Source organism: Colletotrichum graminicola (genome assembly GCF_000149035.1).
Source record: "Colletotrichum graminicola M1.001 genomic scaffold supercont1.40, whole genome shotgun sequence".
NCBI lineage: Eukaryota > Fungi > Ascomycota > Sordariomycetes > Glomerellales > Glomerellaceae > Colletotrichum > Colletotrichum graminicola.
Genome location: NW_007361044.1, coordinates 396,712 through 419,819, shown reverse-complemented (window position 1 = coordinate 419,819; position 23,108 = coordinate 396,712). Strand labels below are relative to the sequence as shown.

The following is a 23,108-nucleotide window of genomic DNA, read 5'->3' as shown; positions in this document are numbered from 1 at the left end:
AGTAGGACTACTAGAGAACATAAGGTGTATAGCTATAATAGAACGTTATAAATAATAGAGCCTTAGAAGGCCTTAGGGACTAAGGCCCTAAGAAGGAGGATAATTATAAGGGTGTTAAGATAAGGGTTATATAGAAACTACAGTAGGACCTTAGTAATACGTTAGTAACTATTTGCCTATTTAGTCTAGGCTAGAGGGGGAAAATCTTAGACTCTCTAGTAAAAAGTCTAGTTAATAGAATAGACCTACCTTCTATACCCTTCCTAGTTAAGGCACTTAGCTATATACTTTTACACTAAAAAAGAAGTTATATACCTAGTTATAGTTATTTTTAACTTTATTACTTAGTATATAATAAATTATATTCTATTTAGTAAAGAAAGTTATTAAGAAGTCTTTTATTTTATTTTATCTTAAATAAAGTATAGTAGTACTTCTTTTTTATACCTCTAGATTAATATAGGTTTAGTAAATAAATACTAAAAAGCTATTCTAGTATATATTATCTTTTAGGTCTATTTTATAGTTTTACTATTTTATTTAAATTATTAAAGTTACTTTAAATAGTACTTATATAATATAATAGCTTACTAAAGCTTTTAGTCTTAAGTTATTTACTTTTTTAATAGCTTTTATTTAATTATTTTTTTATAGTAGTATAGTTCTTATATAGAACGTAATAATTATAATTAAGTAGTTTTTTATATTTCTTTAGTTAGTCTTTTATTACTAATCTTTTAATAAAAGTATAAATAAGTTCTTAGTTTTACTTATATATTTTTATATTTTACTATAATATCTTAGCTTATTATAGCTAAAATAGCTATATAAGGTCTACTATACTTAGTTCTTATAAGTTTAGTCTTAAGGATATATAGTAAGGCCTATTACAAGGTAATACTAACTTTTTACTATATATTTACTTTTAGGTATAGCCTTTTAATTCCTCTTATTAAAAAAGGTTTATACCTTAGGCTACTTTATACTTAGTAATTTTTTACTTATCTTATACTAAGTTATTTAGGTTATTATTATAAAAGTATAATATCCTTTATTAGGTAGCTATAGTATTTATTTATATAGCTATAGTTTTTTTTATAAATACTTATAGTTTATTTAAGCTTTTATTTTCCTTAATATTACTAATTATTTACTATTAGAATTATAGCTTAATATTCTATCTTATATTAGTCTTCTTAGTTTATAAAGTAAAAAGAATTATTAAGGTATATAGCTAAGTGCCTGAACTAAGAAAAGTATAAAAGGTAGGTCTATTTTATTAACTAGACTTTTTACTAGAGAGTCTAAGATTTTCCCCCTCTAGCCTAGACTAAATAGGCAAATAGTTACTAACGTATTACTAAGGTCCTACTGTAGTTTCTATATAACCCTTATCTTAACACCCTTATAAATAAATAGTTATTAAAGTAAAAAAAAAAGTAAGATAAGTAAAAGTAAAGTATATATAAAGAAATAATTATAATAATAATAAAGCTATTATATAAAAAAAGAAAATTTTAAACTTAAAAAATAGGTTTAAAAAAACTAGTAAATAGTAATAATAATATAAAAAAGACTTTAGTAAAAATCTTTTTTAATAAAAGTAACTACTTAAATAAATAATACTAAGTATAAAAGTATTTATAATACTATAAAAGGCCCTAACTAGCTAAGTTAATAATTAGTTATTAGTAAGTTACTTAAAAAAAACTACTAAAAAGTATAAAGTATATAGCTATAACAAAATATTATAAATAGTAAAACCTTAAAAAGCCTTAAGGACTAAGGCCTTAGAAAGGGGGATAATTATAAAGGTATTAAGATAAGAGTTATATAAAAACTATAGTAAAACCTTTGTAATATGTTAGTAACTACTTACCTATTTAGTCTAGGCTAGAGAGGAAAAATCCTAGACTCTCTAGCTAAAGGTCTAGTTAATAAAATAGACCTACCTTTTATACCTTTTCTAGTTAAGACACTTAGCTATATACCTTTATAACTACTAAGACTAAATTATTAGTACTATTATTTACTATAAAAAGTACTTCTTATTAGTAATTTAATTACTATACTAAGTATATAACTATTAACTTAAATAATATATAAATTTATTAGTTATTACTAGAGTAGTAATATAGTTAACTATATATATTAATAAGTAAGTAATAAATAATAAGGGTTAAAACTAGTTATTTAATTATATATAAAAAGAAAAACTATTATAGAATTACGTAGTAAATTTACTATAAAATATACCTGTAGATCTAGTAGATTTATAAAGAAATTACTATAAAATCCCCCTATAGATCTAGTAGATTTTATAGTAAATTAGCTATAGTTATTCTAGCTGTTATTAGTATTAATCTTTACTACTAATATCTAGGCAATAGTTAATATTATAATAAATAAATTAATAAAAGTACTTAGTATACTATAACTTACTACCTTTATAGTGTATTTAAATATAAGTAACTAGTACATATACTAAGAAGTAAACTAATTATAAGATATAGCTAATAATAAAGTAAAGCTTTACTACTAGATAAAAAAATATATATATAGGATATTAAAAAATAATTAGTAAATAAATAGGCTATAAATAAAGGATATTTAGTATAACTAGGTATAATAGTAATTAACTATATTACTAGTGCTAAGGGGGTGTATTTAATATAGTAAAAGTATATATAAGTTAACTAGTAAATATATAGTTATCTTATAGTAAATTATTAGGAAATAGGTAGTAAAATAACCCTACTTTATAGATAATTCTACTAATTATATAGCTAGGATTAGCCTAGGATTTCCTAACTAAGAAATAGGGGGATTTCCTTACTTCTACAGGGTTTTGACTATAGTTACACAACATATAACATAAGTAATTAATTAACTATTATAATCCCTACTATTTCACAGTAGCAGCCCAAGGTGACTTTTAGAGCAGTGCGTCCTGCAGGCTGCCGTACTGTGCCACTCTACTAGACAAGTACATGCTTTGACACCTCTGGCGGTGTTGCCTCTTTCGGCCTACTGGCTTGCTTTCGCCTACTCTCTGATACCTAAATCCATCTGACATTTGTCGCTTACACTCATCTAGCGGTATTCCCCTTTTCGGCCTAGATAATACACTCCACTTTGCCCTTGCCAACAACTTTAATGACCACTACCTAGCCATTACTATGGCACTTCGACAATATTTCCCCCAACCCTCCGATATAGGCAGACTAATGTTCCACCATAACAGCCATCCCCACATTTCCCACTCTCCTCCTAATCGGCGTCGCTCCAGAAAAAACTAAATTGACTCCAGCTCCGGGGACCGCTCAGCGGTTACACGCACAACGACACTTGAATTTCACATACTCCCTGAAACCCTTCTAGTGAAGTTGACGACGAAAACCACATCGATGCGCCAGAGCCCTACCTAACCGTCATAACCTCCCCTTTCCTACTTTCGCGATCGATCATGGGATTGGCCAATGGCTCGGGTTCGGGCACAGGTCCGACCCGGATCACGATATTGGGCAAGGACGATATTGTTGTGGATCACGGCATTTGGCTTAACTTTGTGACTCACGATCTCCTCGAGAACCTCAAGACGTCGACCTACGTTATTATCACCGACACAAACCTCTATGACACCTATGTGCCGCCCTTCCAGAAAGTATTCAACGCTACGGCGTCTGCCTCGACTCGACTCCTCACCTATGCTATCCCGCCGGGTGAAATTTCAAAGAGCCGCCAGACTAAGGCAAGCATTGAGGATTGGATGCTGTCGCAGAAATGCACAAGGGATACCGTCATTATTGCCCTTGGCGGTGGTGTCATTGGCGACATGATCGGTTATGTTGCTGCCACATTCATGCGTGGTGTTCGCTTCGTTCAGGTGCCCACCACTCTGCTATCAATGGTTGACTCCTCTATTGGCGGCAAGACCGCAATCGACACACCAGCAGGGAAGAATCTGGTCGGTGCCTTCTGGCAACCATCGCGCATCTATATTGACTTGGCCTTCCTCGAGACGCTACCAACACGAGAGTTCATCAATGGCATGGCGGAGGTCGTCAAAACGGCGGCCATTTGGGACGAAGACGAGTTCACGACGCTCGAGTCCAACGCGGCCACCGTTCTAGCCGCTATCAAATCCCAGGGCCCTCAGAGACTATCCTCTATCCGAGATGTTCTCAAGCGAATCGTGTTGGGGTCTGCTCGCGTCAAAGCCCATGTCGTTTCCAGTGACGAAAGAGAAGGCGGCCTGAGGAATCTGCTCAATTTCGGCCATTCCATTGGGCACGCATACGAAGCTCTTCTGACTCCTCAGCTTCTGCACGGCGAGGCTGTGGCCATTGGCATGGTTAAGGAGGCGGAACTGGCCCGCTACCTTGGCGTTCTCCGGCCTGGCGCTGTGGCCCGACTCGTCAAGTGCATCGCGAGCTACGAACTACCCACTTCCATACACGACAAGAAAGTCGTGAAACTGACGGCAGGCAAGGCGTCCCCGGTCGATGCCTTGTTGGAGAAGATGGCCGTCGACAAGAAGAACGACGGAGCCAAGAAAAAGATTGTGCTTCTTTCGGCTATCGGAAGGACCCACGAACAAAAGGCCAGCGTCGTCGAAGATGGCGCAATCAGGGTGGTCCTCTCACCGGCGACGCAAGTGATTCCTGGCGTGCCCAAGTCGCTCCACACTACGGTCACACCTCCCGGCTCCAAGAGCATATCGAACCGTGCCCTTGTCCTTGCAGCTCTTGGTCAGGGAACCTGCTGTATCACGAACCTACTACATTCTGATGACACCGAGTATATGCTATCAGCAATTGCTCAACTAGGCGGCGCGACCTATGCCTGGGAAGATGCTGGAGAGGTTCTAGCCGTTCAGGGCAAGGGTGGCAGGCTCAGTGCAAGCAAGAAGGCGCTGTACCTGGGTAATGCTGGTACCGCTTCTCGATTCTTGACTACTGTCGTTGCTCTTTGTGCCCCGTCTGATGTCTCTTCGACGGTGCTCACAGGAAACGCCCGAATGAAGGTTCGTCCCATTGGGCCCCTAGTTGACGCACTCAGGGCCAACGGGTTGGGCATCAAGTATCTGGGTCAGGAGAAGAGTCTTCCCCTCCAGGTGGACGCTGCCGATGGCTTTGAAGGCGGAGTCATTGAACTGGCCGCCACCATTTCCTCTCAGTATGTCTCATCCATTCTCATGGCTGCGCCCTACGCGAAGAACCCCGTCACCTTGCGTCTTGTTGGTGGAAAACCCATTTCCCAATTCTACATCGACATGACCATAGCCATGATGCGTACTTTTGGCGTCAATGTAACGAAATCAGCCGAGGAGCCCAATACCTACCATGTTCCCAAGGCTGTCTACCAAAACCCTCCCGAGTACGTGGTTGAGAGCGATGCCAGCTCAGCGACGTACCCTCTTGCCATTGCGGCCATCACCGGCACTACTTGTACTGTGCCTAACATCGGCTCAGACTCGCTCCAAGGCGATTCTCGATTTGCCGTCGACGTACTGAGGCCCATGGGCTGCACCGTCGAGCAGACAGGCACTTCAACCACCGTTACCGGGCCGCCAATCGGCAGCCTGAAGGCTATCGAGCACGTCGATATGGAGCCCATGACAGATGCTTTCCTGACGGCGTCGGTCCTTGCTGCCGTCGCATCGGGAACCACCAGAATTAGCGGCATCGCGAATCAGCGAGTCAAAGAGTGCAACCGTATCGGGGTCATGCGCGAGCAACTGGCAAAGTTTGGCGTTGAGACGGATGAGTTTGACGACGGCATCATTGTCAATGGCCGTTCTGTTCAAAGCCTTCAAGGGCCCACTGAAGGCATATTCTGTTATGATGACCACCGCGTCGCAATGAGCTTCAGTGTGCTTTCGGTCGTGGCACCAAAACCTGTTACGATACTTGAAAGAGAGTGTACTGGTAAGACATGGCCGGGTTGGTGGGATACCTTGTCTCAGTCCTTCAAGGTTATCTTGGACGGAGTCGACCAGCATCCTCAGGCAGGGGCAACAGGACCTTCCGCAAAAACTCGAAAGGACAAGTCTGTCTTCATTATTGGCATGCGTGGTGCTGGCAAGACAACAGCTGGTCGGTGGATGGCCAACACGTTGAAGAGACCGTTCGTTGACCTGGACGAGGAGCTGGAGCGACGGGCTGGCATGACGATTCCTGAGATGATTAGAGGCACCAGAGGATGGGACGGCTTCAGGGCGGATGAGCTGGAGCTTCTTCGGGAGGTCTTGGAGAAACAGAGTCACGGCTACATTTTCTCGTGCGGCGGCGGCATTGTCGAGACTCCCGAGGCTCGCAAACTGCTCGTCGCTCATTGTCGCAACGACGGAACCGTGTTGCTGGTTCATCGAAACACCAAGGAGGTGGTTGAGTATCTCCTTCAGGACAAGTCGAGACCGGCCTACAGGGAGGACATTGAAGATGTCTACTATCGCCGGAAGCCGTTCTTTGAGGAATGCAGCAACTTCGAATACTTTAGTCCTCACCCGCCTGGCACTCTGGCCACACGGGACCCGCCGTTGGACTTCAGGCGCTTTGTCAACACCTTGTGCGGCGAGGAGGTTCAAGTGAAAAGGGCACTGGCGAAGGACCCCAGCTTCTTCGTTTCTCTTACGGTGCCAGAAGTCGCCTCTGCTCTGGCCCTGATACCGGCCGTCGTCGTCGGATCAGACGCCGTAGAGCTTCGTGTGGACTTGCTGCAAGACTACTCGGAAGAGTCGGTGGCACACCAAGTTGCGCTTCTCCGATCTGTGGCCAACGTGCCAATTATCTTCACCCTTCGGACGAAAGCTCAGGGCGGAAGATTCCCAGACGACGCCTACGACCAAGGCCTTGGACTTTATCAAAAGGCCATCCGGATGGGTGTTGAGTTTATCGACGTTGAGATGACGCTCCCGGAACAAGTCATCCAAGCAGTTGTGGAGAATAAGGGGCTGTGTCGCATTATTGCTTCTCACCACGACCCCCAGGGCAAGCTGTCGTGGAAGGACGGTTCCTGGATACCATTTTACAACAAAGCCCTCCAATGGGGTGACGTGATCAAACTGGTTGGTATTGCCCAGCACATCGAGGATAACTACGCGTTGGCCCAATTCAAGTCCGCAATGTTGTCTTCACACAAAACCCCCATCATTGCCCTCAACATGGGTACTGCCGGTAAGCTCAGCCGCGTGTTTAACGGCTGCCTTACTCCGGTCTCTCATCCCGATCTGCCGTTCAAGGCGGCTCCTGGGCAGTTGTCCGCGGCGGAGATTCGGAAGGCTTTGGCGCTGTTGGGTGGCATTAGTCCCCAGTCCTTTTATCTCTTCGGCAAGCCTATCTCGGCGTCAAGGTCGCCCGCACTGCATAACACCCTTTTTGCGCTGACCGGATTGCCGCACCGATACTTGCTAAAGGAGACGGACAGCGCCGCCGACGTACGCGAGGCTATCCGTGCACCTGATTTTGGCGGTGCGTCCGTCACAATCCCATTGAAGCTAGACATTATGAAGGAAATCGATGAGATCTCGGAGTCCGCTCGCATCATCGGGGCCGTCAACACTATCATCCCGGTCAGGGACAATGGGGACGTTAACGCTAAGCTCGTCGGTGATAACACCGATTGGTCAGGCATGGTTCACTCTCTTCAATCAGCAGGAGTTGCGTCTCGCTCCGCCACTGGCGTCCAACGTTCCGCAATGGTCATCGGTTCGGGGGGAACCACACGAGCTGCCATCTTTGCCCTGCATGCGCTGGGCTTCGGGCCCATTTACGCACTTGCGCGCAATAGCAGTAACTTAGAGACGCTGAAGGCATCCTTCCCTCCCGAGTATCGTATCGAAGCTCTCAAGAGCGCCAGTGAAGCATCCACCCTGCCATCCTCACCCACCGTTATGGTCAGCACTATTCCTGCAGACAAGCCGGTTGATCCATCGCTTCGAGAGACCTTGGCAGTGGTCTTGCGCCACGAGCCGGCAACCGAGGAGAAGCGGGTCCTCCTTGAGATGGCTTACATGCCCCGTTACACCCCATTGATGCAGCTCGCTGAGGAGGCCGGGTGGGCAACTATTCCTGGACTGGAAGTGCTCTCTGCCCAGGGCTGGTACCAGGTAAGTCAACATAAGATTCAGAGAGCCGCAGCAACGAACGAGCAGACAGAGGTTGCTAACCTGAACCGACTCTAGTTCCAGAAATGGACCGACATTATCCCCCTCTACCAAACAGCTCGAGCAGCTGTGCTAGGCGAGGAGGCTGGAGAAGCTACCGGCCGGAAAGTATGATGGAGAAGCAGAAAACATCCCCTTTTGCTCTTCTATGACTTTTGCGCATGGCCAGAATTCAGTGTGGAAGTGGCCAATGATGAAGTGTTTTATGTGACTGAAGCTTTAAAATGAATGGGGATGAATGGTGAGGGAAATAAAATAAAAAAAGGTGGGGGGATAAAGAAAACGTGATTATTCTTTTCCCTATATCATGTTACTATTCTTTGCCGACTTACTTGAGATGCAGAAGCTTGCTGTGGTTGGGTAGGTCTAGGCCACATGTAGTAGGCCAATCAATGCATAATAGTGACTCGCAAATAGCATGTGCAGGGGCAACCGCGCCAACTTACTAAAGATGTAATGATTAGGAATGTCACGAAGCATCGGCTTGAATCAAGGTCTATATCGATTGCAAATCACAGCCAACCCAGCTCGAACCAGTCTGGGACGACCATACGCGTTGTGCACGGGCGGCGAAACTTGGTAATCAGTCCTATTTGGCCGAAAGGAATTTTGATCATTGCTTTGAATTGTACAGGATTAAGTAATTCTATAATGGCCATCGTGTTGTCATAACCTCATTCCGTTGCGTACAGCCAGCCATATATGGCCATTCCCATTCCCATTCCATACCAGGCCGTGTATCGTTTTTTCTCTTTTTGTCTAGCCAATGCATGTGTTGAGCATACCTACAAGCCCCAATACCATAAAGTATACATGCGTCATCGTCGTCCGCCACCGTAACTAGACATGCCACTGTCAAATAAACACATAAATAGACGCTGCTGTTGTACACTACAAGACCTCGCTGGCGCGTGTAGAAAAAAAAAATAGAGGCAGAGGAATGAATAAACCAGTCATCAGTGTGCGTCTCAACAAATTGGTTGCAGTAATCAGGACGGATTGGACGCATCATCGATCGGTAGCAGGGGATGCAGCGATTGCGAAAAAGCGTACAAGGCAACAGAAGACATGATAATGTCATAATGCCCCTTTCCCATCTCGGCGTACCCATTGACACCATGATATGATGTCGTTGGCCGAGTCGGGGAGAGTCGAAACGGGGGTAAGTCTATCGCGCAGGGCGAGGGGGGGTGAGTGATGTCATCACGGGTCATACGGATCGTCAGGGTCGTAAGGCACGGGCCATGATGATATCATTCAACACGACCCTTACTGCACCGTCGAAGGACCCTGAAAATTGCACCCATGGAACCCTACCCCCTCCCACCCCCGGCTACCCCACTCCGCTGGCGTCTTTCAGTACGGACACAACCGTTTGACTGGTTGCGTGGACATTAACACCCGGGTATCGACATTTTCTGACACTCCCTTTGTGCGGGGCTCTTGCGCCATCCATCGGTTAGGCTTTGACTTCGTCTGTCCGACGTCATGATGCATACCTAACGTCCTCCGCCCGAACTGTGCGGCAGGGCATGATGTCGCTGGATGTTTTACAGATCGCCACATTCCCGAGAAAACGGGATTTGCGGTTCGGACTTGGCTCGCAATCTTGTAAAGAATTAAGCATTCTGGCCGCGACGTCGATGCTTTCCGGTAAATTCAACGTCGGGATGACAAACGCGATAGTGGCGTGTGAGTGCGTCTGCGCGGCTGAATGTCTTCTCCTCGGTGCATAGGTTACAACGGACCTTTTGCTTCCGTGCGTTGTGGATTGTGTCCTCATGCCTTGTCAAATCGTAAGGGCGCGAGAATATTGTATGGCACGGCTTGCCGGTACTCGGGTTGATGCGGTCACAGCGGTGGGGTCCAGCTTGGCTGTTGAGTATGTTATCGGGAGACGCAACTGTAGTGTCGGGTCTCCGAGGACCCCCGATTCCCTGTGTCTGGCGGTGACCCTCACGTTTGTGCTTTTGAAGAAGGGCAGGTGTCTCAAAGCGCATCGTGCAGCCGTGGTAGGTGCATGTGTAAGTGCCTCCGTCTGCGGCAGCGCCAGCCGGCTTGGACATGGGAACGCCATTCGAAATTGGTGTCCCCTCAGACCCTCCAGAACTGGACTCAACAGAGCTCAAGCGTGGAACGTGATCCTGGGCCTGCGTTTGGCGCGGGTGGGCTATGAAAGGGTATTGCTGAGGGATATGAATACCGGGCTGCAACTGAGCAGGCATGTAAGGAAAAGCAGATCCGTTGTGCACAGCAGACCGGGCAAAGCTGGCCTGCGGGTCCTGGGAGGCGACGGCCTTTGCAATATCTTCAAACTCGGCGGGTTCCTGAGGAAACAACGGAAATGACGAGTCACCATCGGTGTCGTGAAACTCAAGCATAGCATCTTTGGGGGAAATGGTCTTGGGAGTCTCGGGCTCTGACTTCATGGACATTTGCTGTCTCATCATCTGAGCGTCTTGCTCAGCCTTCTTTTGTTCCCGCATGCGATGTGCCGAGTTGAACCTCAAGTGGGAGGCTTGCATACCAGCGCCGAAGTCGTGGTTGGTAACCGGGGCGAGTGGTGAGCCCTGGCGAAACGGAGATCGATCGCGCGAAACACTCGACGCAGGTGAATGTGCCGCGCTCAGGTGTTGATTGTTGGCAGCGCTTAGCCTCTGGGCGAACACATCATTACTGGGAGATACTGCCATCTGTGGCTGTGCTGGCGACGCTGATGTGATTGTGAAGTTCGGGCTGTAAAGCTCGTCGTTGTAAATGTCTGTCATTGTGCGATCCAACTTGGGAACGTTACTGAAGACTGTATCGTCATACGTTGGTGAGCAAGAGCTGATAATGTGATCGGAGGTAGTTTCCTTACCAGCTTTGCGCCTCCTGTCATCCTCTTGCTCGACATGCGACGGGGTGGCGGGTGAGTCACCAGCGACAGAACTCGCCACCGAGTTGGGATATGACCTGTTGCCCGCCACCGACAGCTCGGGAGCGGGTAGCAGGCCGCGATCAGATCGCGGTCTTTGGACATTCGTAGCAGATGCGTAGCCACTCATGTCTGACGAGATGTTTAAACCGTTGTAATTCGGGTGCATGTTGTCGTGGGGAACCGCCATGGGCTTGCTTGCCAATTGATAGAAGGCGTTGTTATCGTGGGCCTGCATGTCGTATAGACCGTCTGGTATCGAGTCCGTGACTGCAATCTGGGGGTTCGTCGTGTTATGGTTGAAAGGCGAGGCAGGGCCAGCGGAGCCCAGAGAGGAAAGAGAAGACTCCCGCTGGTGAGAGAATCGACCAACCGGCTTGGGGGCGTACTGATTTCCTATTACCCAAGCGTCTGGCTGCATGAGGTTTTGCTGATAGTTCAGGTTCAAAGAGGAGCTGTGGAAAGCCGTAGTAGTAGTAGCCGCTCTTGGCACTGCCAGGTTAGATGTGCTACAGTCGGAGAGGTTGGCAGACTGATTCGCCAAGGAGTAGTGGGAGGAGAGAAGTGACTGAGTCGAGAGCGGCGAAGATGATATACTCGATAAGTTCGAATCTCGGGTGAAGTCGTCAAAAGATGCGTCAAGGTCGAGGTCGAGTGCCTGTGGGTACAACTGATGCGGTTGTTGGGATTGACACTGAGGCTGATGTTGGTGGTATGCCTGGCTACTGTGATAGAGCTGACGGTGCTGGAAGGGTTGCGCAGTAGCGGGTCGGGTTAACAGCATGGTGCGGTTATTTGAGAAGGTTGGATGTTTTGTAGATGTGGTGATGCGAAATCAGATCGAGTGGCAAACCACGGAGGGACGGCGACTTATAAATATGGGAAGAGCAAAAGAAGGTGCCGCCAAAGTTGCACTACGTAGTGGCTTGCATCCACGGGCCTCGCTCTTAGTGAGGTGAACGATACGTACCGGAGTGGACCATGGGGCTTGGAGTCGACCGGGGGGTGACGGTACGTAGCGGCTTCGCATCTACTCGCTTTGCGAAGCGGAGGTAGAGGCTGGCAGGACCCGAGGCTTGGACTTGGGCTGCTTGGTGGTGGGGTGATGGTGGAGCAGAGGTGCAGGGGGTCTGGGATCGGGGCCGGGTGGGTACCTAGTGTATACCTTACACTAGGTAGAATGATGCAGTAGGGCGATAGGGACAACAGGGACAGGGAGGGATGGGGGACAGAAGCACAGGGAGGAAAAGGATGGAAGAAAATTTCAACTAGTGTGGACGTATTGATGACCGCTCTTCCCCCTCCTGATTATCATTATTTTTTCAATCGTCTTGGAAGCCCGCGGAATAACGGCCAGCCCATTGAGTGACAACGGCCCAACCGGGGTTTGAGTTTTCTTGATCCGTAAAGCACCCAGGGATGGATGTGTAAGGACGCGATGCTGCTTTAATAATGCATTTGCGCGGGCTGTCGAAATCTTGATGCACATACGAAGACGGGACGGAATGGTTCTCGTCTGTCACTCCCCTCCCTCCACCCTAGCTTTACTAGGCAGTCAATCAACACTGGCCCTCATGACCTCGACTGATCATGCAAGCAGTGCACCGATGCCTGCCAGTCTGGGGGTGAATTGACTCAGAGGGGGAGGGGCACGGAATTGAGGGTGAAGTGGCCGCAGGCAGACAGGCAACACCGAGTCTTTGCGATGGAAGGTTCAAGCTTAAGCAGCTGACGCGGGAATGAAATAGACCACGCCGCTAGAGAACGAATGGATGCTGGCTGAGCCCGGCGCTCGGGACGCAGGAGTGACTAATCTGCTGCGGCTTTTTACAGGATTGCAAATTCGCAAGCAATTACTAGGCGGCTCAAGGTAATCCGAAGCACGCCGACGGGAAGTTGCTCGAGGGTTCTGTAGGTTTCTCGGGTAGCCACCCGTTTGCGCGGCTGTTGTCGTGTCGTCGTGGCTGTCGTCGTAATTCAGGGCATCGTTCGTTAACTCAGCTGAGTGTGCAAGCTTGATGAGTGAGCACGCTAAGAATAGTAGGTCGAATGTTCCATGCAGTTTTGGGCATACCATGCCAAATCATCCAGCAAAGCACAGCACAGCAACAACGCAACGCGAACGCGAATCACGGATGGATGCTGCACATCTGACCGAGACAGGAAATAGGACAGAGGTTAAATACAAACTGATTTTTCATTGCAGAAAAAGGTGCAATGTGTCATGTCTTGTGTAGTGTTACGGCGCGATGCTTGGAATATGCACTGCAGCTAGTAAAGCGATCTGGTTTTGGGAAGCCTGCAACTGCAAGCCTGACGCCGACATGGCTGTGATGGTGCACTGCAAAGGCGTAGGTAATCATGCCCGAAGGGTCGTTGAAAGCAGATTGGATGGGACCATTTCGGCGACGAACGACATCGAACACCCCGTCGCGCGTCTGGGTGGAGTGACGTAAGGCAGCGGATGAATGAATGGACGGGCGGGGCCACTGAGGTCTCGCCTGTTGACTGTGCACTACGGATACATCGTAGTGTTTTCTGGGTGCACTGATGGGCACCTGATGACTGCATTGGCGAGTACAGGAGGAGCAGTGGAATGACATTATGGGGGGGTTAAGCGGTGGGCCCACTCCCCTAGTACTCACCTCGTCGTCGTCAGTCATCTCCGTTGTTCCCCCCACGGCACCTCGGCTCACACTGTATTTTACTTTTAGGGCAAGCGCCATGGTGCTTTCCGTCACCTTATCTCGCCGGCGCTTGATCGTCAACGACTTATCCCCTCTGAGGTGTCAAGAATTGGTTTCTGACCTCACAAGGCTCGTAGAACATGTAACCCACCCCCAGCACTGACAGGTTTCTATTGGGCCGACGGGTCCTTGGTATGGAGGGAGTCCGAGAATTAACCCACCCTATGACCCTGCCGTGCTCTGGCATATCTCTCAAGCGAAGAGGCCTCTTTGATCCATGGGGAGTGTCTAATCCACCCAACATTAGGTTGTCAATGATGGCTCGGCAATGTTTCGGTCTGCACGAGCATACCTCCCAGACCGTACCCGTATTGTTCTGCCATCTCAGCCGACATAGTACATCGTACCTAGTAGAATGCACTACGTAGTTCGTTTATACACACCATGTATGGCTGGCCAAGTCTTCTGCCATGCTGCGTTGTTGGCAAACGCCGATGGCGGGGCGCTTCCCTGTGAAGTGTGGGAAGCTTCCGGCTCGACCTGTTCAGGGGGGAGGGGTAGGTAGAGATGGAGGGGGGAAACCGACAATCGCTGCCATGCTCACCGGTGTGTGTGCCTTAGTACAAGTTTTCCTATACCTACACTAGTTTATCTACGGCACTTCACATGGGGTAGATGTTTGAAGGGTCCATCGGGCCAAGTCAAAATGACGGCAGGGAACAGGGGCTCGTGCTAACAGGTAGCCATGACCAGTTTCTCCGGAGTTTAGGGCAGGGGGAGGGGGGGTTTTTTCTTCCCTCTTTTTCCCCTTATCACGCCTTCCCCTCTCCTCCTCCCCCCCCATCCCCCTCCCCCCTTCGAAGCTTTCCTTGAGGAGAATCATGACAGCCGCGGACGGGGAAGCCGTCGGCCAAGGCTCGGAAAGCCACGGTGCTGTGCCGAGAAGCGAGACATGGTGGAGGAAGTGGTTGAGTTGTACCGGTAGTGTATGTGGAGAGTCGGCTTTCGTCTGCTGTTGTCCGCAGTTGGGCCACAGGAAAGGAGGGGAGGAACTTGAGCTCAGCCACACTGGCCAAGTTTGGGCGAGAGTCGGGTCCTCGATCAAGCCGAAGCAAGCCATTGAGAGTCCCCAACCCCGGTTGAGCTGTAATGCAACACCACAGAGCGATAGCCACTAAAACCCTTTGGTTGTCCTGTCAGAGGCTTGCATTCACCCACTCAATATGCAGTTATACCTGGAAAAAAAGGGAAAAAGCCTGGCTTCGACCGACCTCGTGGCTTGCCGCGCTGCAGGTACGCATTCACACTAGGAAACGGCCGTTTCCCGTGCCTGAGTTCGCAATCAAGGGCCCCTCCTCCGTTCCCAATCCAGAGCTCCGGTGCCTTCATACAGACAGACCCTAAGAATGTATTACCCAATGCTTCGTGCTGTGGGTATTAAAGCAGTGCTACATCACACCCTTGCGATGCGTCCAAGCCTACTCACCACTGCTGACTAACGAGAGTAACGTTTCATGATAATGACATTCACTCGGATAAATTGCAAGGGTGATCATGGATGATGTCACGTTCCGTGCCTCTTTTCTCGTATGATGACCTAATCATGGAGTGGCATGTCTAATTCCCGTCCATTTAGCTTCCTCCCCCAGCGTCTGTTTTCACACAGAGGTAGAACCCCCCAACCTAAGCATGCCTACATAGGTAGTAGACTTTTTGCCCTGCCAGTATTTTTGGCTTTGTACTCTATGCACGTACGACAGACGGTAACCAACACGACGCCGTCTGAAGTTTTCCATTGCGCGTGACTTATATCATTCCGTCATCGTTCCGTTAAGTCGGGCAATAGGTATCTCGCCATTGGGTCCGCGGATTACGTGCAGTGTAATGATATGCGAAGTTCAAGCTGGGGCCCCCATCTCTCCGCATCCTGGCCTCCCACCATGTATTTTGTCTCTGGCACACCCGACCCCTCAGTGCGTCTTTGTTCCATGGTGACCATGTCTTGGCGCACTTCATCCGGCATCGGTTTTCAGCCAGAGTACCTGGTGCTTGCGGCACACTCTGAGGAAAGTAAAGGGGGAGTTGTGGCTAGTGGTTAGTGGCTGTCACTATTTTGACCCTCAACAACCCACCTAATGGACACAGCTGCAGGTTCGTACGTATACATCTGCAGGCTCCCCTTATGCTTCAGCGCTATTCTGTCCCCTGAAGCGAGCTCTATCGGCCCCAGCCTCCGTTCTTGGCCGCGGTTGCTACGTTGTGTTAATTCCCAACGCCCTTTCGGCATGGGCCAATGTTCTAATCAGGGTGGCCGGCCATATGCACGCTCTCAATCTGTGACTGACTTGCGAATTCTTCTGTTGTGGCTCAACTAGGCCACCCATGGTCGACTCTTCCGCATTTAGCTTTACCGAGGCACGTACCTAGTCCCTGGGCGGAGTAAACGTCCAGCCACATCATGCAGGTCGGCTGACAAGTCTCCATCTTCCCGGCGGCCCCCCCGCTCCCGCCTGCCGGACCCCGACCGAGCGGGTTTCCTCGGATAATTATCTCCATGGGTGTGTGTGACCTGGGCTGCATTCTAGTATATGTAGCGAAGCTCGTACTCAAACTGAGGAGCCAAGCTCAAAAGTTGAGCTGAACGACCTGAGCTATTGCCTTGCGCCACAAATTTGGGTAGGGAGCCATCGGCGGCATGAATCAGACGTGAGTGCATGGTGTCTCTTTTCGCAGCTGGTCGTTCCGCAGTACCTACATACGTACACGTACCGGTAGATGGATACCAGGCATCTCGAAAGTGAGTCAGTACGGGGCTTTCTGTCCTTGGATCGCAACTCAGAGGGAGAATTCTCCTCCTCACTATCGCTGGCATTCCTGGATCGGTCACATGACACATTGATACGATGCACGCCAACTGCCATACGAAGACCTACAGCATCCATGACAATCTCCAGGGACTTGGAGCAGTCTCGAGTACCCCTCCGCCAGCCGTATGTGGGTCGCCGCGGCGGTCGGCCGGTCCAGCCCGCAAGTCCAAAGTCCAAGTACAATGCAGCGCATCGACGATTGTGAGAACCGGCAAATCAGTGTTTGGTTTGATTGATTTCCGTGGGCCTCGTAAAGCCTGCATGCAGAACCGCATCGGTGCCCATGCTGCGTGCTGTACTACTACTACCACACAAACAGGTCCAGCCAGCAACCCTAGAGACGGCCTATACACTACTACTGTGAATCACGGATTTGGGTTTGCAGCATGACAGGGGATGGACCGAGATCTCAAGGCGTAGGTCAGATGCACATGCGTCACACTCTGCATATCCCATAGCCCTCGTCAAGGCACAGCCGGGCCTTTCGCAGCGGTTGGCGCTGACGACGAAGCTGAGCACACACATGCTAAAACTGTCCGGCGGACACGATTCGACTCGAGGCAATGCGAATGATCCTTTTTTGACCACAGTGAGTGCGGCTGGAGCCGGTCTGGACGAAGACGGGGTTCCCTCTGGCATCCGAGGCATGTCAGTCATCCGGTCTGGCTCACTCATCTATGGTCTGGCCAAAATCTTCGTCACCAGCGCGAATGCATGCTTGCACATGTGCCGTTAGTGCAAGCCTGGTATGTGTGCCTGCATCTACCAGCTGAAGAGCACTGCAGGTGTGTGTTGCGGTCGGGCCACGCCGAACTAATCCCGTTGAATTCCGCCGCGCATCTCAACCTGCCCGTATCCCATTGGGCCATCGCTCATCCTCGGAGACTGAAGAGAAAAGATTAAACCCGATGTACCGCACTGACCGAGAAGGCGGCACGCGGAAACTGACAGGGTCTGTGCATATGCAGGAAGATATCTAGGGACGAAAGTGTGGGAAAAGGCGAGTAGGTAGGGAAAAGCGGGAGGAAAAGCGTCTCAATGTTTCCTGTGCTGCAGCCAAGTGGATGGTCTGGTCTGGTCTGGTCTTCGGCCTCCCCAGTTGGGTGGTGCCACTCACTGTATCAGTGACATGTCAGAAATTGAGGGTGTCGGACTCCCCCCTCTTTTCCGGGACAGCGTGGGGGAGACGAAAGCCTACTGCTTGTGTTTCGGTCGATACAGTAAGTGAGTAACCAGCCAGCACCTACCGGTAGCATTACTGCGGAAGCAAAAGTTTTCCCGCCAAGTGTGGCTGAGCCGACGGCCACTACTTCATATTGGTTCCATCGCCGAGTCCAACCTCTCCGCCAGTGATGTTATCCCTCATTCTCCCGGAAGTCGCTGGTGGCAGTCGATTGGTGTGGCTTACAAGTATTTGTAGACTCGCGTAGGGCCAACCGAGACACACCAACGCCGAGGCACGTAGCATCGGTAGCTCCGGCCAAGGCGGCTTTAATGTGTGGGTTCGGATATCGCATCGTTGCTAAATCCCATTGCATTTTTTTTTCTGCGTTTGCCTGCCTCCACGATCTCGTATTCACATCCGCCCGTACCTCACGTACAAATCACTGACTCTTGCTTGTAACCTTCACGCAGCTGCCGGCCCAGTCGGATAAGAAGGAAAAAGTGGGCGCAACCTTACAAATCACACTGTCCGTCTCTGAATAAAGCAGCGCGGCGTATCTGCTACCCAGCTCTCCGAGTACGGTCGACCGCGGCCAAAACAAGTCGCCTCACATAGAGCCCGGCTCAAATCACAAAACATATCATAAAGACGCTAAGCCGATAACTGCCGACGCGCGGTTGAACTGAGTAATGGCCATCCCCTCGGTCCATAATACTCTACAATACATGACTACGAATGGTGCTGTTAACGAGTGCTGACGATCCTGGGTATCGCACCTCGGATCCTTGGATATGGCCGTCCAGAGAACCGTCGTGTGCACTCACCGACCCATCGGAACAGGCTAAGATTTCCTGAATGTGTGTGAGAACTCGGGCAAGATCAAGTTGAGATGCTCCAGGTGGGGGCATAAAACAAGGCAGGTGGCAAAGGTACGCATCGCGTTGGATAGTGTATTATCCGTACACACGCGTACAACGACGGGGCAGGCAACAAGGTCTCCGTGGCCAATGCAGATCCTACCAGATCAAGCCCAAGTGGCCGGGTTCCTTTTCGTGGAGTTTTAGAGATGGTGGGTTCGGCAGCAGGGCTGCTGACCTCGGCTGGCGCATCCCACTGCGCGCTATCGACTCTGCAATTCAAGGTCCGCGCTAGTCTACCCACCTACCTTACTACCTAGGTAGGTAGGGACCCACCTCGAAAGTGCTCGCTACTCCCTACCATGTGTAGTCCTGCACACAACTCCATGTACCTTTACTAGCGCCATCCCTCTCTTGACAGATCTCCACCAAACATCACAGCCGCACATTTGCCCGTGTGTCCATTATCGTGTTTTCCTGTCATTTTCAACAATTGCATCTTTGGGTCCTCCATCCGGCACCGTCCGAAGTTGGGCCTCCATCGAATCACTCACACTACCTGGTTCAGCCCAGCCAACCAGTCCAACGCTTCATTGCCAAACTCATCTAGTATACTCTGCCGAATAAACCATGTGCACTTCTCTAGCTCTAAACTGCATTGGGATCGAGGCTTCCCCTTCTCGCCACTGAACTCGTCTTTGCGCCTCAACGTTGGGTTGCCTCTTGTATTGAAGCCAGAGATCGTCTGGCCTGTAACTTAGCTCCCGGCCCCAGTTCGCGTCCCCGGGAACTCTTTCCTCGGCTGCCACATGGTATCCGGCTCTGGAGCGTTCTGATTTGGCAGCGACCCAGCCGCATACTACCAACCAATGGACCGCGATTGCCTTTTCTTACCGACGTAGCCCTCTTGCTATTTTGTCGGGTTAGGTTGCTGTACGCTACGTTGCAGTACACCACGTTAATCCTTGTTATCGTCACCTGCCAGAGGCGATGATATTGAACGCGTCCATTCACCCTGGTGCTTGCATGTTCGCTGTAGCCGAGCCCTGCTCACGTAATGGGTTACCAGAGGACCAATAATGTCGATAGCATGTTTCCTGTTATGAAACCAGGCCACTCCCCTCTTCCTAATAGCTCTTGTCTGCACGTCACTGGCTATGGTACGCTCTTGAGCTATTGCTTCTAGCCCAAGAGATGACAGGGTGGCCCAAGGCCAGCGAGAGAGGGCAGATCTCGGGGTGTGGTTGTTCCTTTAGCGGACTTCTTGTGCACGATCTGCGGCAGGCCATACGAACCCAATTTGTTTTATATCGAGAACGGCAAAAGGTGTAATGACTTGGATAGTTCAACCCCTGACACATTCTCCTTTTACCACATGTCAGTGGCTCGGTTTTGACACTGCTCTGATACTTTGGTCTGCCCGCACCACCCGAGCCGGGAATTCGGGCAGGGCTCGTAGGTCGCACCGGTTTTTCGTCGACCCAAGTGATTCGTATATGCGTGATTCTCTCTCGCATATGTGATAGCCCTCGTGATTATCGACACAGTCGCCCGTTGTTCAGCATATCCCAGGCGAGCTCTTCGTGCTATTCTGCCGCAGACAGTCGAAACGCCCTATAAATGTTTCTCCTCTGCTCGGCCTAACGTCTTGTGTCGCCCTTTACTTGGACTTTGATATGGCAGCCCAGTTACAAGCTAGGGAGCCTAGTTTGGGTGAATCAGCCAAGTCTTTGCTGCAGCGGCCCGCTGTGAACTACTTTTAGCAGTGGCGGTTATTTATTCATATAGTATATTCCCTCGGGTTCTGCCTTGCCCATAACGTTAGGCAGTTATATATTACTCTACCCGTACATACGGCCTACTCTCGCTTCTTCTCCGCACCAAGTTCCGGGAAATTCGAGTTTCCGGTCCTGCGTAAGCTGATGCCATGGGCCGCGACATAATTCTGCCGATCTTTGTCAGGGTAGTCTCCTGCGACAAACATCACCACCGCGGTGAGTGTTTCTATGCAATCATAAGTCATATCATATAATGCCCTGCGGCCAACCTTTCCTCAATGGGCTGTGCTGTTGGGTGTTTTCGCCTAGGGAGGATACATGAACTTCGTCGACGCTGTATATACCCTGTTTCAGCTGCAGGCATTTGTGTATCTATCAACGAGCCTACACGTAAAACTCCCTTTCAATGGCTGCGACTCGGTGCGCTTAATAATACCTTATATGGTTGGCGCGGTATGTGCAATTCAGGTCCGGCTACGTGATTAGGTGGCTTCATGTAGAGGGGCAGATACCTAGTCCGGCTGATTTGCCTGCATGAATGACCCTGTGTTGGTGGACTGGATCAATTTTCACATGAATGGTTCCATCTGACTACCAACTGGGCTTGTCCGTACTATTGTTCTAGTCGTGCTAGAGATAGACACTCGTGGAGGAGTATAAACCAACCAACCCGCCTTGACCCCGGTACGTGCCGGCGCACTACAGCTGATGAAATGTTTCCATACCTTGAGTGATCGAGCTCAATTCCTTATTCGTTCGTTTGTGTATGATCATGCTGTGGTTTACCTCACTTTCACCATTGAATATCTGGGTGTCTGTTGGACCCTGGGGCCGTAGGTGTGATGTGATTGGCAACGTTTCGAAGCCGCGAGCAAGCCCGCAGATGTTATTTGGTATTATAGCTTCGGATTCCGGGGTCGATTTTCCTTCTTCTGGACATTTTTATTGCGGCCTATGTCGGTCGGCCTACATCTTTAAATCTTCTCAAGTCCCATCTGGGACGAAATTCTTCATTGGAACCATCGATTATTTGCACCATGCTTACACCATGGACGATATATCTGTTCTTTATCCTTCACGGGGCTGGTTTGGAGCGCTGTGCACGGCACTTGTTTTAATCAGGTATTTCATCTTTAAGTCAGCACGGCACATGCACGTTGTCGTTACAGGAGTGGCGGTATGGAGCAACTCTCTATGTCGGGACTTTGTCCAAGGACTGGATACTCCGAATGTCCTTCGTAGAATGAGAGCGGCAGAGCCCCTGACTCGACCAGATATAGTTTCTGGGTGCCTGCATAGTATATGCCAGGCCTTGGATACTGTGGCGGGCTCGTCTTTGACTGGGTGCGACTCGCTATACGTTCGTCTCCGCGGCATATGCCACTGGTTATCGTGGCGTCATCCAGTCGGTCCTACCGGTAGCCTCGCGAGCGTCGTTGTAATTTTACAACTCTACGGCGGTGGGACGGTTTACTTACGACTTCATGGTTTTATTTGGGCTCGGTAGGTAGGTTCAATTGGAGTTCAGATAGGCCAAACCACCCAGGTTGTCTGGGGGGAGGGGGCTGACGGCCCTTTGATTTGTGTGATTGCTCGATTTGGACGACAAGTGATCTATTTCCTTGCAATTTCCACTTTGCAGCGTGCCTGGCTGGCCTCTGTTGCATGATATGATGTGTTCAGATGGTATATATGTCATTGATAGTGTACTCATATATTGATATGCTGCTAAACATCTGTCAACCGTGTCTGCTCTATGGGAAAACCTCCACCCAGCACTTCTCATCCAGTGGGTACAAATCTGCCAAATGCGCCATGAACCACCAAATTGGGAATCTCTCCGAAACTGAAAGCCAAAGTCCTAGAGATGGCCACACTGGAACACATCAGAGGTTTGCAGCTGTGCGTGACGGAGGCTGCTTACTTTGTCAAATCTTAACATGAATGTAAGCCAATGCCGTTGAACCTAGAACACTAGGAACAATGGACAACGAGAGAACCTCCCAACAGACAGCACATTGTCGTGATGGACACCATGCTTGCCACTCGATCTCGGAGAAAGTTCCCGGCATGATGACACTTGACATGGACACACCGGACAAGACAACCAACCATACCCGGTGTCATGCGCGACAGCGACATATACAGGAGTGGAAACGACCGAGTTGGCAGTGCCAAGACATCAAATCGCTTGAAGCCAGGGTTGGGTACAGACACTATGACTCACACATAGGGACCAGCAGAGCCAAGACGCCCAGCCGACATGTCATGAACGAGACAGTTGCTATGAAAAGCAGTGCAGCCCATCATTAACAAGGCAACTAAACGGAGATAGCACATATACCACGAGACACGCCCTAGGCTGTGGGACGTCATACGCACACACGCACTGCATACCACAGAACCAAAACAGCAGCAATGCCCGAAAGATGCAAGCTTGATCAAAACGTGCCCCAGCGAGGGATTGATTATGTCACAAGCTAATCAAGCCATCCATGTAGAACCCCATTGTTTCCCGTATGGTACAGTATAACACCCAAAGCCAGCCAAACCCATAGTCATTCATGACAAAACACTCCACTCCCTAAGTCCGTTTGTGCCACCGCGCCGCGGGGTGGATCGCGTCATGGCCCAAGAAAGATTCGTAACAGACATACAAGAAAACAACGC

At 49.3% G+C, this 23,108-nt stretch overlaps 2 protein-coding genes across 2 annotated transcripts; one reads left to right on the top strand and one right to left on the bottom strand.

Annotated features, from left to right (window-relative positions):
• Positions 1-3,466: 3,466 nt before the first annotated feature.
• Positions 3,467-8,281, top strand: GLRG_08745 (3-phosphoshikimate 1-carboxyvinyltransferase; the record flags this gene model as incomplete). Its single annotated transcript, XM_008099295.1, has 2 exons — positions 3,467-8,110; positions 8,186-8,281. The coding sequence occupies 2 exons, from the start codon at positions 3,467-3,469 to the stop codon at positions 8,279-8,281; spliced, it is 4,740 nt and encodes a 1,579-aa protein (XP_008097486.1).
• A 1,505-nt stretch (positions 8,282-9,786) lies between these two features.
• On the bottom strand, positions 9,787-11,868 carry GLRG_08744 (uncharacterized protein; the record flags this gene model as incomplete). Its single annotated transcript, XM_008099294.1, has 2 exons — positions 9,787-10,967; positions 11,028-11,868. 2 exons carry the CDS (start codon positions 11,866-11,868, stop codon positions 9,787-9,789), a joined length of 2,022 nt encoding a protein of 673 aa, XP_008097485.1.
• Between the last annotated feature and the right edge of the window lie 11,240 nt (positions 11,869-23,108).